We start from the raw sequence: 14,295 nt of genomic DNA, 5'->3' as shown, positions 1-14,295 counted from the left end.
ATTTTTTTAGTTTTAACAATAAAATTTTTTTTTTATTTTTTAGATTTCTTTAAATAATTTTTAGTTTTAACTAAAAAAAATAATTTTTTATTTTTAGATTTGCAGTATCTGAGAATGAGGCAGTAAGGAGGGAAAATTTGTTGGTTGGATCTATAGTGTAGAATAATGTGTAAATGTAAACTGGTTTTGTTGATTTTCCTCCTCACAGGGGCAAAGTTAGATACAAGGATGGTCTTTTAATGTAAGGAAAATCAACCTCTCGCAAAAGGAAAAGTCTGTTTTTAGCCTGGTCCATAAACTGTACCAGTGCCTTTTAAATTCAGGAAAAGCAGATGTTCACTTAAATCACTACATATATGTGAATTCTCAGTTTTTTGATCCAAATCTTTTTTCTTTATTTCTTTTCTTTTTTAACTTTTTTTTTTTTTTAATAATAAAAAGCTGATTTTCACTCTTATGACAGTTTTCTCTGAAAATTAAAAAATTCTAATTTTGCCATTTTGATAGGAAAGTTTTTTTTTTTTTTTTTTCCATCAAAGAATGACTTCATGTAACCCCCCCCCTCCCGCTTCACATATACACTCTCTATGTATCTTTGACTTTCTTGGTTGAACCTGATTGGAGTTATTTAGGAAAAAAAAATTTTTTATTGTTGCACTCTCCACAAACACATACTCGCTCAAAGATGTCTGATCTCCAGGTTGATAAACATCTCAATTTCATTTTTTTTCTTTTATTATTTGCTTCTAGCATCTGTTTTTTTTAATTTTTTTTTTTATTTATATTTTTTTTGTGTCCGTGTGATATTCTATAATTGCACAATGAAACTCTAACCGATTTTCATATATTTGCCTTTATCTTATTTTTAGCCGTAATAATCGACTGAGGAAGACCAAAATAGATGATATACTTGATAAAGCGTTCAAGCACAAACCGTTAGTCTTTGATTTTGAAGAGGAAAGTTCCGATTCAGATTCCTCTGGGGAAGATTCTAACAAGAAGTCGCATAATGGCAGGAATAGTAGTAATGTAAGTTTTTTTTTTTTTTTTTTTTTTTTTTTTTTTGTAAAAAGAATGATGAAAACAATTGCTATTTTTTTGTAAAAAGAATGATGAAAAAAATTGCTATTTTTTTGTAAAAAGAATGATGGAAAAAATTGCTATTTTTTTGTAAAAAGAATGATGGAAAAAATTGCTATTTTTTTGTAAAAAGAATGATGGAAAAAATTGCTATTTTTTTGTAAAAAGAATGATGGAAAAAATTGCTATTTTTTTGTAAAAAGAATGATGGAAAAAATTGCTATTTTTTTGTAAAAAGAATGATGAAAAAAATTGCTATTTTTTTGTAAAAAGAATGATGAAAAAAATTGCTATTTTTTTGTAAAAAGAATGATGAAAAAAATTGCTATTTTTTTGTAAAAAGAATGATGAAAAAAATTGCTATTTTTTTGTAAAAAGAATGATGAAAAAAATTGCTATTTTTTTGTAAAAAGAATGATGAAAAAAATTGCTATTTTTTTGTAAAAAGAATGATGAAAAAAATTGCTATTTTTTTGTAAAAAGAATGATGAAAAAAATTGCTATTTTTTTGTAAAAAGAATGATGAAAAAAATTGCTATTTTTTTGTAAAAAGAATGATGAAAAAAATTGCTATTTTTTTGTAAAAAGAATGATGAAAAAAATTGCTATTTTTTTGTAAAAAGAATGATGAAAAAAATTGCTATTTTTTTAATTTTTTATGTTTTATTTTTTTTGTTTTATGTTTTTTTGTTTTATATTTTTTTATGTTGTATTTTTTTTTTTTTTTTTTTTACATGTTTTATTTTTAAATGCTATTAAACAAAATTATAACACTTAAAACATGGATACTTATCCAGTTTATGACCTAATTTCTGACAACTTCATGTAGACCTCTTCCAGCAGGTTACGTAAGCAACAGTCAGATGCCAAAGCAATCAGCTGTTGGAAGACCTATGATATAAATCTAACCTGTTTGTTTAAATGTATGTATGTCTACCTAAAATTATCGACAGAGACGATGGATTTTCACAAGATTGGTATCATTTTGAAGCTCGACTCTTATAAAAAAATTGGCTAAAAGCATTTTCTTCACCCTCAACTGGGCACTTTTCTACAGGTAGGGGTCGCTTTTTTCACTAATATTTTTGAAAGTCATCCCCTCTTTTCGATTGATTAGCCTTAATTTAAACCTTCGCCACTTCGGGTTGGCAATGGACGCAACGGCAAAGACATCACATTTTTTTTTTCATGTTCTTTTCCTCCTTTGTGGTACAGGTTTGAGACTGCCTGCCTACTACCACTTTTTTTTTTTTTTTGTTTTGCTCAACACACACCGCCAAACACCCGGGCAATGCCGGGCACCCAGGCTAGTCTTCAACTAAAGAAGATAATACTGGCAGATTTTTTTATAAATTAGGCATAGATTGCAAACCCTTCTCACACAATCCAACAAGCAACAAAATCACACCTCTTCATTGTAGAGTTCTTTAGATGCTGGGAGATTTTCTAAGGGCTTCTTTCCTCTGACTACTTGATTTGGAAGTTGTTCCATTTCGCCAACTGTACCAACAGGCAGAGTTTTAAATGCAATGTGAATAAACATCTTGCTGCCCAACTCTCTCCCTCTAAATCTTGTCCCTATCATAGTAGCTTTTTTATTCATGGCTTCTGTTCAATATTTAGACAATGGATATCCCCCCCCCCCCCGTAAGGGTAGTTGCATGTGTAACTATGAAGCAAGAGTTATGTAATCTCTATCCACATCTCTCCTGTATCAGCACTACTTGATTAGAGTGGCAATGAAAACGTCAAGACAATTGGAAACAATGCAGAGATAAGCGGAGAGCACATACAGCACCTGGTATTTTCAAATGGTCACCCATTTAGTACTGGATTAGACCAACATCACTTAACTTTGGTGATTTAATGGGAGTGTGAACAGACATCCTGCTCATTTCAAATAGTCCCTAGTAGACATGATCCCAAATAGTTCTTACGTCTAAAATGAAAATATGCCTTGTTTGGAGTAAACTAGAGTTTAAAAATAAATTGTGTGTGTGTGTTAACGTGATTATTTTGTGTATAGTATCCTTTTATGCTGTATTGGTCGCCCGACAAAAGGAGGGTGGACCTGTAAATTCACCCATGTCTGTTCATCTGCACTTTTTCTCAATAACTACACCTTGGTCCCAAATAGTTCTTTCGTCTAAAGTGGAAATCTGCCTTGTTTGGAGTGATGCAATTCTCTATCTATATAAAAGCCAAGTACGTCCAAGGATGGAATACTGTTGCCATATCTGGGCAGGAGCTGCTAAAAACAGCCTATCCTGCCTTGACAGAGTACAAAATAGACTTCGTGGCTTAGTGGGGGATGCCCTTTTCTCTTCCTTGCAACCTCTCTCCCACAGAAGAGACGTTGCGAGCCTGTCCTTGTTTTATCGTTATTTTCATGGCAGGTGCTCGTCTGAGCTCCAATCTCTGGTCCCCCCTCGCCAATCTTTCACGAAAAACACCCGTCTAGCTGAATTCACTGTGAAAAATTTCCCCCACTCTATATCTGTGCCTAAATCAAAACGTGGATTCCATGAACAAAGTTTCTTTCTTAGAACTGGAAGCCTATGGAACTCTGTTCCGTCTGCCTGCTTCCCTCCGGACTACAACTTGGATGTCTTCAAGTCCAACATTAACAAATTCCTAATGAACCGCCCCCTTGTCGGGGGACCAAAACGGTGGCTGGTTAATTTTAATGCATCTAAAACCAAATCAAATCTCCACACTAACGTAATGGACTTGCAATAACCCTTATCCCTGAGTGGCTTCCGGGCCTTGATAAGTGGTGATCACTGTGTAAAAAAAACAAAAAAAAACAAGAATAATAATAAAAAAAAAACTGGTATGTGTGTGTTAACGTGATTATTTTTTGTATAGTATCCTCTTATGCTTTATTGGTAATATGTTTTGTTTGGGACAAAGAAAAACAATCAATTTTATCTGTTTATTTATATATTTCTTATTTTGTTTTTGACCGTCCGTGTCTAGGAATCGTCGGATGATGATGATGTTATAGATGTTGAGCTGACCATTCCTCAGGTTCTACGAGAAAAGCTAGAAGAAGATTTCCTCATGATTAACAAACGAAACAAGGTAGGTCATTGTGGGTGAACGTAGATGGAAAACTAAACGAAACTACAACCTCTCTGTATCTTTTTAAAGGGGAAAGCAGTCGCACAGACAATGTTTATTGCCTGACATCTGTGTGATACTGTTACGTTTTCTCCCCACGACCACCACCACACCCGTAATCTCTGGTGCTATCAAATCAGGCTGTCTGAAGATTTTGGCTTCCTGACTTAAAAGCACCAAATGTTGATCGTATTGTTTTTTTTATGTTTTTTATTTTCTATTTGCAAAAGCACTTGTGTCCCCCCTTGATGTAAATACCCCCGACTGACATGACAAGCAAAATTTCATCCCTACACTTTAGAGATCCCTAGATGCTGGAAAGCCTTCTTAAATAGTTTCTTCCTTCGAACTGCTAGACTTTGGAATTCCCTCCCTGGCCCCTGCTTCTCTGACTGTACTAACGTGTAATGTGAATAGACATCTTGCTGCTCAAATCCTTACATAGTAGGTCCTGGATATGACCTTAAACTATATCCGATGGTGAGGCCCCAGCTTGCAGACTTTGGGGAGTGTGGAGCCACCCTTTAATTGCCATTGCTCCCAGGTCCACTCTCTACTGGAGTGGTAGTACCTGTTACGGTCCCACCTATGGGTTAAATAGAAACCGACTTGAAAAAAAAAAAAACCCAAATATATTCTATTAAAAAAATGGTTTCTTCAAAATCACTGGATTTGGCATTAAATAACCATAAAAGGGTTGATATGCCGTAAAACAAAAACAACCAACCAACCTTACATAGTGTCCATGCAAATTTGGCCCCAAATATTAGCCCCTTACATCAATGGCACTGTGCCTTATTTGGAGTTGAAAAGCTGTAAAAAAAACAACTTTTTTTAAATCTATTTCATGTTACATAAAGTCAAAACCAAAAACAATTTTCCTCCATAAAACGGTCAAAGTAAAAACCAGGAATAAATTATTTGAAGATTTAAAGAACTTGAAGCGGAAAACCTTTTGCCAAAATGATTGAACTTGAAAAACGGTTGATATGCTGTAAAATAAAGCAACCAAACCAGGGCCACTGTGAGAGATTAACTATGAAATGAATGATAATTTAAAAGTGACTGATCCATTGAACTTCCTAGACAAGGTGACGCCATGGACAGTTAACCCTTAACAGCCAGGGTGGGTGTCAAGTTAGAGAATTCAGAAGGATTAAAAATGAAAGTTTCCAGTAGACGTTAACTAAGAAAGAATAAACTGATGCTTATGGTTTCCAGTGGAGAGTAGATATTAGTGATGGGATGATTCCAATATTTTTCCCAATTTGACATAAAGGGGAATTGAGATTTGGGAAACCCTTTTTAATTGGTTTTCGGCCAGAAATTTAGTTGCTAAGGGGTCAAAGCTCAACAATTTAACCTTTGAAAACTCTACCAAACTCCTCTGCCAATGTGACATGGATCAAACTTTAATTTGATTTGAGCCCAAAACAATAAATGTTAAAGGGTCAAAATTGGGGTCAAAGTTAAAGAAAATTTGACCTCTGCAGTCTCTACCAAATTACTAAGCTAATTTTTGGTCTAAACATGTGAACTTTACATAAAGTGTATTAAGACATAGCACAAGCCTTTTAATCAGTTTTTGGCTGAAAATTTGGCTGGAAAGAGGTCGAAGTTGAAAGAGTTGACCATTGCAGACTCTACCAAACTCCTCTGCCCATTTTGGGTCTTAAAACTTGAAATTTTAGATGTAAGTTACCTGGACATGTCAAACTTATATATATATATATATACACTAGCATTTCAGCCCAGCATTGCCTGGGTGTTTGGAGGTGAGCAAAAAAAAAAAAAAAAGTGGTAGTAGGAAGGCAGGCTCGAACCCGTACCGCAAAAGAGGAAAAACGTGACGTCTTTGCGGTTAGGATTGCCGTCAAACCAGAAGTGACGTAGGTTTAAATTAAGACTAGACAATCGAAAGGAGAGGATGACTTTCGAAAATATCGGCGAAAAAAGCGACACCCTCCCCTCCCTGTAGAAAAGTGTCCAGTTGTTGAAGGTGAAGATATTAATGTTTTTAGCCAATTTTTTGATATTTGTTGTCTGAAGGGTCAAACTTCAAAACGGTACTGATCTTGTGAAAATCCATCGCCTCTGTCGAAAGTTTTAGGCAGACATGCAAACATACATACATACATTTATATATTGGTAACTAAAAATTTTCGACCCAAACCGATTAAAAAGCTTGCCCTATCTCTGAATACCCTTTATGTCAAATTTCAAATGTTTGGACCAAAAATTGTTTGAGTAATTTGATAGAGACTGCAGAGGTCAAATTTTTTAAAACTTCGACCCCTATTATGACCCCTTAACATTTATTGTTTTGGGGTCAAATTAAGTTATTAAGTTAGATCTATATCCAAGGAACCTATATCTAAAATTTCAATTGTTTATACCCAAAATTGTCGGAGGAGTTTGATAGAGTTCTCAAAGGTTAAATTGTTGAACTTTGACCCCTTAACAGCCAAATTTCTGGCCGAAAATGGATTACAAAGATTTTCCCAAATCTCACTACCCTATATATCAAATTTCGAGTCTGTAGACTGAAAATTGACAGTTATTGTGTAGGGAAATGTACACAGACAGACAACCACACACACATGTCCACTTATATATATATATATATACTAGCATGGGTGCCCAGCGTTGCCCAGGTATTTGGAGGTGTATGTTTAGCAAAAAAAAAAAAGCGGTCAATTTTTTAAACTTTGACCCCTATTATGACTCCTTAAAATTTATTGTTTTGGGCTCAAATCAAGTTATTAAGTTAGATCCATATCCAAAGAACCTAAATCTAAAATTTCAAGTGTTTAGACCCAAAATTGTCAGAGGAGTTTGGTAGTTCTCAAAGGTCAAATCGTTGAACCTTGACCCCTTAATCGCCAAATTTCTGGCCGAAAACCGATCACATCGATTTCCCCAAATCTCAGTACCCTGTATATCAAATTTCGAGTCTGTAGACTAAAAATTGACAGAGTTATTGCATAGGGAAATATACACAGACAGATACACAGACACGTTCACTTTTATAGATATATATGCACATAAAGTTATGAACAATACATAGGACCCGAGCAAAGCTGGGCTGAACTGCTAGTATTTTAGAAATCAAGTTTATAAAATTTACACATAAGGAGCAAAGCAGTTCACAAAGTTGCATTGAACTTTTGGCAATAAGTTAATGACTTACTATTGCAAGACTGCTAAGTTCATATATTATCGAACAAATAGAATTTTTAACAAGTTTCACAAGAGGGTTCCAACAACTCTGGGAGAAAAGTTGATGAATATAGCTATATTCTTATATATATATATATATATATATATATATATATATATATATATTCTTCAGAGTGATTATACTGTAAGCGCTATTATTTTATATCATCTTAAAAAGAAATTATTTGGTATCCTATTTATAGGACCTCATGGGTTAATGTGTTTGTGTTCTTATTTATATTAGTCTGTTATCATACTTATTTTCATAAAATAACGTACATTTGTTGGAATTTATCAATTTACTTTAAATTATATTTCATATTTTGAAAAAATATTGAATTTTATTTGCATTAAAAAAAAAAAAACGGAGAAACATGCACTGAAACCAAATATAATTTTAATTTTTTTCTTTTTTTTTTTTTTGCATTTTCCAGTTGTTACGTCTTCCTGCTGAACCAAACATTGTGTCTGTTCTCGAAGGATATGTAAAAAATTTCTCCATTAATGTCTTTTATGGCCTTTCTGATCGATGGAAATTTGTAGGTGACAAGAATTTCTCTGCGAGTATGAAAAGGTGAAGTGAAATTTTTAAAATTTTTTATTTCATTTAGCCATCAGTCTCTCCCATCCACTTTCTCGCATCTGTAAGATTTTGTCAAACGATTTCTGTCACGCTTTCGTTTGAAATAACATTTTCAGCACTATATTTAGCAATTCATGGGAACATATGCCAGAAAAAAAGAGTTGAAAATAAGTCATACACCATCCACGATGACTATGCAGTTTGTACAACTACACATCTAGACTGCTGCTACCAGATTAGACTGTCTGAAAGTATTGGCTTCCTGAGACAAAATGCAACTAACATTGATGCTTTTTGTTTTTCTACTTTTTTTTGTGAAACTTAATTATGTTTTGCAAAAATAAAAACAACCCACCTTTTCTGCTTTTTCCTTCTTCCCATTTCCCCTTTCTATCTCCCCCACTTCATAACTAGTTTCCTAACTCAAATTGTACCAAGCATTAATACTGTAACCCTTTTCCTCTCCAATTTCAAAACTCCTTCATGTTCTGCAGGGCAGGGAACAAAAACGATAAAATCTACTACAAAACAACCAAACCAAACACTAAAAACTAGTGATTGAAGATACAAAGAGCTTAAAGAATAAAAATCTTCTACAAAATAACTGGATGCAATCTATGGTTCCTCCTCGCCAAACTTTCACGAAAACCACTCATCTAACCAAAACCACTATCAACAATTTCCCACAATCTTTATCTGTGCCTAAACCTAAACATAGATTCCATGAACAAAGTTTCTTTCTTAGAACTGCACATTTGTGGAACTCTCTTCCGTTTGCCTGCTTTCCAACTGACTACAATTTGATTGTCTTCAAGTCCAATGTAAACAAGTTCTTGATGAACCGTTCCCCCTAGGTAATCCAATTTACAAAATTTCCACTACTCATGATTACTCTGCTATAATCCCATTGAGTAATGTATACCCATTAACCCTTATCCTCGAGTGGCCTCCGAGTCTTCATAAATGATGACTCCTTTGTTTTTAAAATAAAAACAAAAAAAAACTGATCCTATTTACTTATATTAGTTTGTTTATTTTTTTTGTTTTCACGAAAACCACTCATCTAGCCAAAACCACTATCAACAATTTCCCACAATCTTTATCTGTGCCTAAACCTAAACATAGATTCCATGAACAAAGTTTCTTTCTTAGAACTTCACATTTGTGGAACTCTCTTCCGTTTGCCTGCTTTCCAACTGACTACAATTTGATTGTCTTCAAGTCCAACGTAAACAAGTTCTTGATGAACCGTTTTCCCCCTAAGTAATCTAACTTACAAAATTTCCACTACTTATGATTACTCTGCTATAATCCCATTGACTAATGTATACCCATTAACCCTTATCCTCGAGTGGCCTCCGAGTCTTCATAAATGGTGACTCCTTTGTTTTTAAAATAAAAACAAAAAAAAGGAAACTGATCCTATTTACTTATATTTGTTTGTTTATTTTTTTTGTTTTTTCTAGCATCCCAATGTGCCGAGAAGTTGTTGATGGTATTCGTATTTGTTTTGACTTCACCCTTCCCACGATTCTGTTGTACAGATTCGAGAAGGACCAATTCTCAAATTACATAAACCAACATTGTAGGTGAGTATTACTGTCTCCATTGCTCAAAGAACAACACTCAGTCTCCTTTTTTTCTTTTCTACATAATTTCATACAACTTTCTTAATCGGATTAAAGTTTATTCAAATAGAAAGGATTGAGTGCTTCAGTACTAGACATTCTTTTAAACGAATGGAATTCCCTTTGGCATTCTAGATAATTTTTGTTTAAAGTATTTCACACCTTGCAAGATTCTTCAACTGACAAGCAATAATTGAGTATATATATATATATATATATTAGTGATGGGACGATTCCAATATTTTTCCCAATTTTGATACAATTCAGATTCCGATTCTTTATAAATCTCTAATTATTTAACTATAACATAGTTATTTACCCTGATTTTCGTAAAAAAAAAAAAAACATGTTAAATTTGCAGAAATTTTCCTAAACATCAAAATGCACTTGTGGGGGATGATCTGTCGATTTTAGGTTTACTGATAATTTAATTTAAAATTAATAAATATTTATTATTTTATTATAATTGCCAGCAATGGAATATTTTGGTTTAAACAAAATAAAAAAATAAATAAATAAATAAAAAAATAAATAAATAAAAAAATTAAAAAAATTGTTTTGCCATTGGAAAATAGGCATCAATTTTTCCGATTCCGATACCTCCAAATTTTCCGATTTTTCTGATTCCCAATTCCGATTCTAATTAATCGTCCCAACACACACACACACACAATATTTTTTGAAAACATGAAATTAGAAGAACAATCACATGCAAATTTTTTTTTTTTTCAATAAACAAATATTTATTTAAAGTTTCAAATTTTCGGCTTATAACAAAGCCCTCATCAAGTATTTTTAAAAAACGATATTTTTTTACTTGCTATGGTGTCATTTGGCACAGTTTATTTGTTGAAGATGGTGATTGTGTATTGTCCAGTCCTGTGGGTAGGCGCCCATTCATGCGAAAATGTGTAGCAATTATTAGTAATCCTGATTCCTGATGAGGGCTTTGTTATAAGCCGAAAATTTTGAAACTTTAAATAAATGAATATTTGTTCATCTAAAAAAAACAAAAACAATTGCACATGGCCATTCTTCTAATCTCATGTTTTGAATTTCATTTTCTCCGTGCTTCTTAAAAGTGGATTACTATCAATTGATATATCTATAATATGAATCTCACCTGTCTGTTTAAATGTATGCATGTATGTATGTCTGCTTAAAACTTTCAACTAAGGTGATGGATTTTCACGAGATCGGTATCGTTTGGAAGTTTACCCTTTGGACGACAAATATCGAAAAATAGGCTAAAAACATTAATTCCTTCATCCTCAACTGAGCACTTTTCTACAGGGAGGGGTCGTTTTTTTCGACGATATTTTCGGATGTTATCCCCTAGCTTTCGATTGATTAGTCTTAATTTAAACATTCGTCACTTCAGGTTTGGCGATGGGCGCAAGGGCAAAAAAAGACGTCACCCATTTTTTTTCTTTTTTTTTTTTTCACATTCTCTTCTTCCTTTGCGGTATGGGTTCGAGCCTGCCGGTCTACTACCACTTTTCTTTTTTATTTAATTTTTTTTTTCTTTTTGCTCAGCACACACCTCCAAACACCCATGCAACGCCGGGCACCCAGGTTATATATATATATATATATATATATATATATATATATAAAGTTAAAAAGTAAACTTTATTACATTATTTTATTCTAGAGTACACTGAATTCCTGATGGATTATCATCAATTTGAGTTGATTTACATTTTTTTCTCTGTTCTTATTTCTTCCATACTTAATTTATCCTGCTTTATTTATATTTATAACTTAAATTTCTTTTACCTGAACTTTATTGGAAGTTTTTTTTAATTTAAAAATAAAATCTTATTTTAAATTTAAGTTTTTAACATTTTTGTAAATTTGTTAAAACTTTTCTTATTACTGTATTTCTTTTATATCTTTTTAGCTTTTTTAAAAAATTTTTGTTTGGCTCTCATTCCTTTTATACTCTCATCATATTACCCCTCCCCCCCCTTCCACAATAATTTTTCCAATTATCTAAAACGTTATTCCATTTCTAATTTGAATATTTTTAAAGTCAGTGTTTTTTATCTTTACATTTGTATAATGTTGCTTTTTCTCTTGTGCCGAAAAGCATTTAGCTTCAAAATGCCATGGTCTAAAGAGGTTTCTTCTCTATTCCTCTTCTGTAACTCTTATTGACTTGATAATGTAATAAAGTTTCTGATACTTGTACAGTTTAATCAAGATATTAAAAAGTGGAAATATCGAAAAAAAGGTTATATTGTACGTATCCGTTTTGGACTTAAGTTCTCTGAAAAAAAATTCATTTAATTTGACTGATTAGTGTTTTTTTTTTTTTTTTTTTTTTTTTTTTTTTTTTTTTTTACAGCGGAAAAACATGTTTTTATGAGAGCGCGTTGAAGTCAGCCATTATGGAAATTTTTAACACCCCACGGGGAGATAAACTGCCGACACTCTCTCCCCATCTTTATTACTAGCTTCTCTTCCTAAAAATCGAACCTTTTGTTCGGTATTATAACAAATTGTTTTTTCGCTGTTAAAAAAAACAAACTACAGTATAACTCCTATAATTTGAACATCCGCTTCGTTCAAATTAGAGGATGCTGTTCAAGTTTCATGATAAAAAAATCTGCTGCAGTTAACTTTAATTTTCTAAGAATTAAGAAATAGTAAATGAAATTCATTGCTATATGATACTTCAAGTATATATTAAGTTGAGTTTATGATATATTGCAAGTAAGAATTGTTAAATATTATTACCAGGAACAAAAACATTGAAAATAAATTAAATCTACTCTTACTTGTTAGGTATTTATTACCTAAGTTATCATCTACAGAAATCATACATTTATGTAAAATACAGTTTTTTTAGTTATTCATTGAATGAGTCTCATTGCAGTTTCTATTTTCATCGATTGAGCCCTCGGGCGCTGCCATTGTATTCCGTAAGCGATCACGAAAATCTACAATTTCTTGGTTCTGTAGCTTCTTTATGATTATATCTCTTTAGAGTGACATTGCTTGCAAAACATAGTTGTCACTAAAGTAAGAAGTCCAAATGAGAGGAAGTCCAACTTTAGAAGAAGTTCAAATTAAAGGAGTTTTACTGTACTTGATGAAATTAAGTGAAATTTTTTTTTCAGAGAATTTTATTCCATAATGGATATGTACAATATAACCTTTTTTTTCGATATTTTCATTTTTTAATGTCTTGATTAAACTGTACAAGTACCACGTTTCTATATAAATTTACTCTTTATCTTAACTTATTGTATATATATACATGCATATTTTTTAAATATATATAAAGAGTAATATTTTTACATAACTTTACTCTTTCTAGTTTTTCATCCGTTTAATCAGCTAAAGCTTTTATCCAGATACGTCGGCCTTATTATCGAAAGTTTATTCTTCAGCTTAATTTTATTAACAGATATATTAGTAAGTTATGAAAATATGTTTATGGCAAGCTACAGAAGCTTCCACATTTCATCTTCATAGGGAATCGTCAAGCTAAAATGACAATTCCTTGCAGAGATGAACGATGGAAGCCATTGTATAGCTTAAGTGCTATAAATATAACTTACGGCTTAGTTCTACTCGTGTAAATACTGAAAATCAACACATGAAATTCTTGTAACTTTCTTTTTTTTTTTTACATGAAATGATATATGTATATATACGGGCAAACAGTTAATAAAACATGTTAAAAAAACACTTCGAAATGAGTTAAAAACATATTTAATCTGAAAAGGAAACACTAGATAAGTGGATAGTCCTTAATCCGCGGAGTGTCGAAGAAATACTTTCCTTCTCATCAGAGGGTAGGAATTAGCAAAATGCGGGATCGGATTTTGCATACAAAAGTATTTGATGAAACAACAAGTAAGTCAAAGATCTTACTTGATAACAAAAAAAGTGAAGCAGAGGGAATATGGTGAAGAAAAAGGTGATTACACATGAATGGATAGTCTGGTGGAAGATAAAAAAATTCAGTGACGGTAAAATCCAAATATATGATATACTTTAATTTTACCATCTTGGATTATTTTGGTAAATTTAATTGTAATTTTTATTTTATATATATATATATATATATATATATATATGGTGGCCCACTTAAAAGTAGCCGAGAAAATGTAGAGAGAAGGAACATTCTTTTATTGTTTAAATTATCTGTAATGTTATAAAAGATGCTGGCAGTGCTCCCTGTTGACATCTATGCATTTCTGGGCACGTTTAACATTTGTAGATCTTCTCTGGTGATTCTCCTGATAGCGTCGGTAATGTTCTCCGTTAGTTGGTCTAGATTGTGAGGATTTTTTGCATAAACATTTTGTTTTAAAGTCCCCCAACGATAAAAATCACTTGATAAGTTTGGGGAACTTTGCTTATTGTTCTCTCTTCCGTAAACATGTGATGAACTCGCGTCAGTGATCTGTGAGACGTGTGGCATGTAGCGCCATCTTGTTGGAAAAAGAATTACATTTTGTCTTGTGGTGTCAGTTGGTCGGTAAGAGAAAGATTAGATATATCGTTTTTTTTTTAAGTGGGCCACCCTGTATATATATATTCTAAGCATACACGCATAAACTCAAAGTTGTGGGTGTACTCTTTTTCTTTGCACAGATGGTTGTCATAATTTGATAACTTATATGGAACGGCTCATCAAGAACTTAT

At 32.4% G+C, this 14,295-nt stretch overlaps 1 protein-coding gene across 1 annotated transcript in view; it reads left to right on the top strand.

Moving 5' to 3' along the window:
- The window catches only part of LOC145269503 (MSL complex subunit 3-like), a 54,699-nt gene that overhangs the window by 17,455 nt on the left and 22,949 nt on the right, over positions 1 to 14,295 (top strand). The window contains exons 4-7 of the mRNA XM_080125239.1: positions 870 to 1,029; positions 4,060 to 4,164; positions 7,857 to 7,996; positions 9,472 to 9,594. Coding sequence (XP_079981365.1) covers positions 870 to 1,029; positions 4,060 to 4,164; positions 7,857 to 7,996; positions 9,472 to 9,594 — 528 coding nt within the window. The remainder of the gene's footprint in view (positions 1 to 869; positions 1,030 to 4,059; positions 4,165 to 7,856; positions 7,997 to 9,471; positions 9,595 to 14,295) is intronic.

This window comes from Euprymna scolopes, chromosome 45 (genome assembly GCF_053919585.1).
Source record: "Euprymna scolopes isolate OS-2025 chromosome 45, ASM5391958v1, whole genome shotgun sequence".
NCBI classification, from domain to species: domain Eukaryota; kingdom Metazoa; phylum Mollusca; class Cephalopoda; order Sepiida; family Sepiolidae; genus Euprymna; species Euprymna scolopes.
This window is presented reverse-complemented; position numbering and strand designations above follow the sequence as displayed.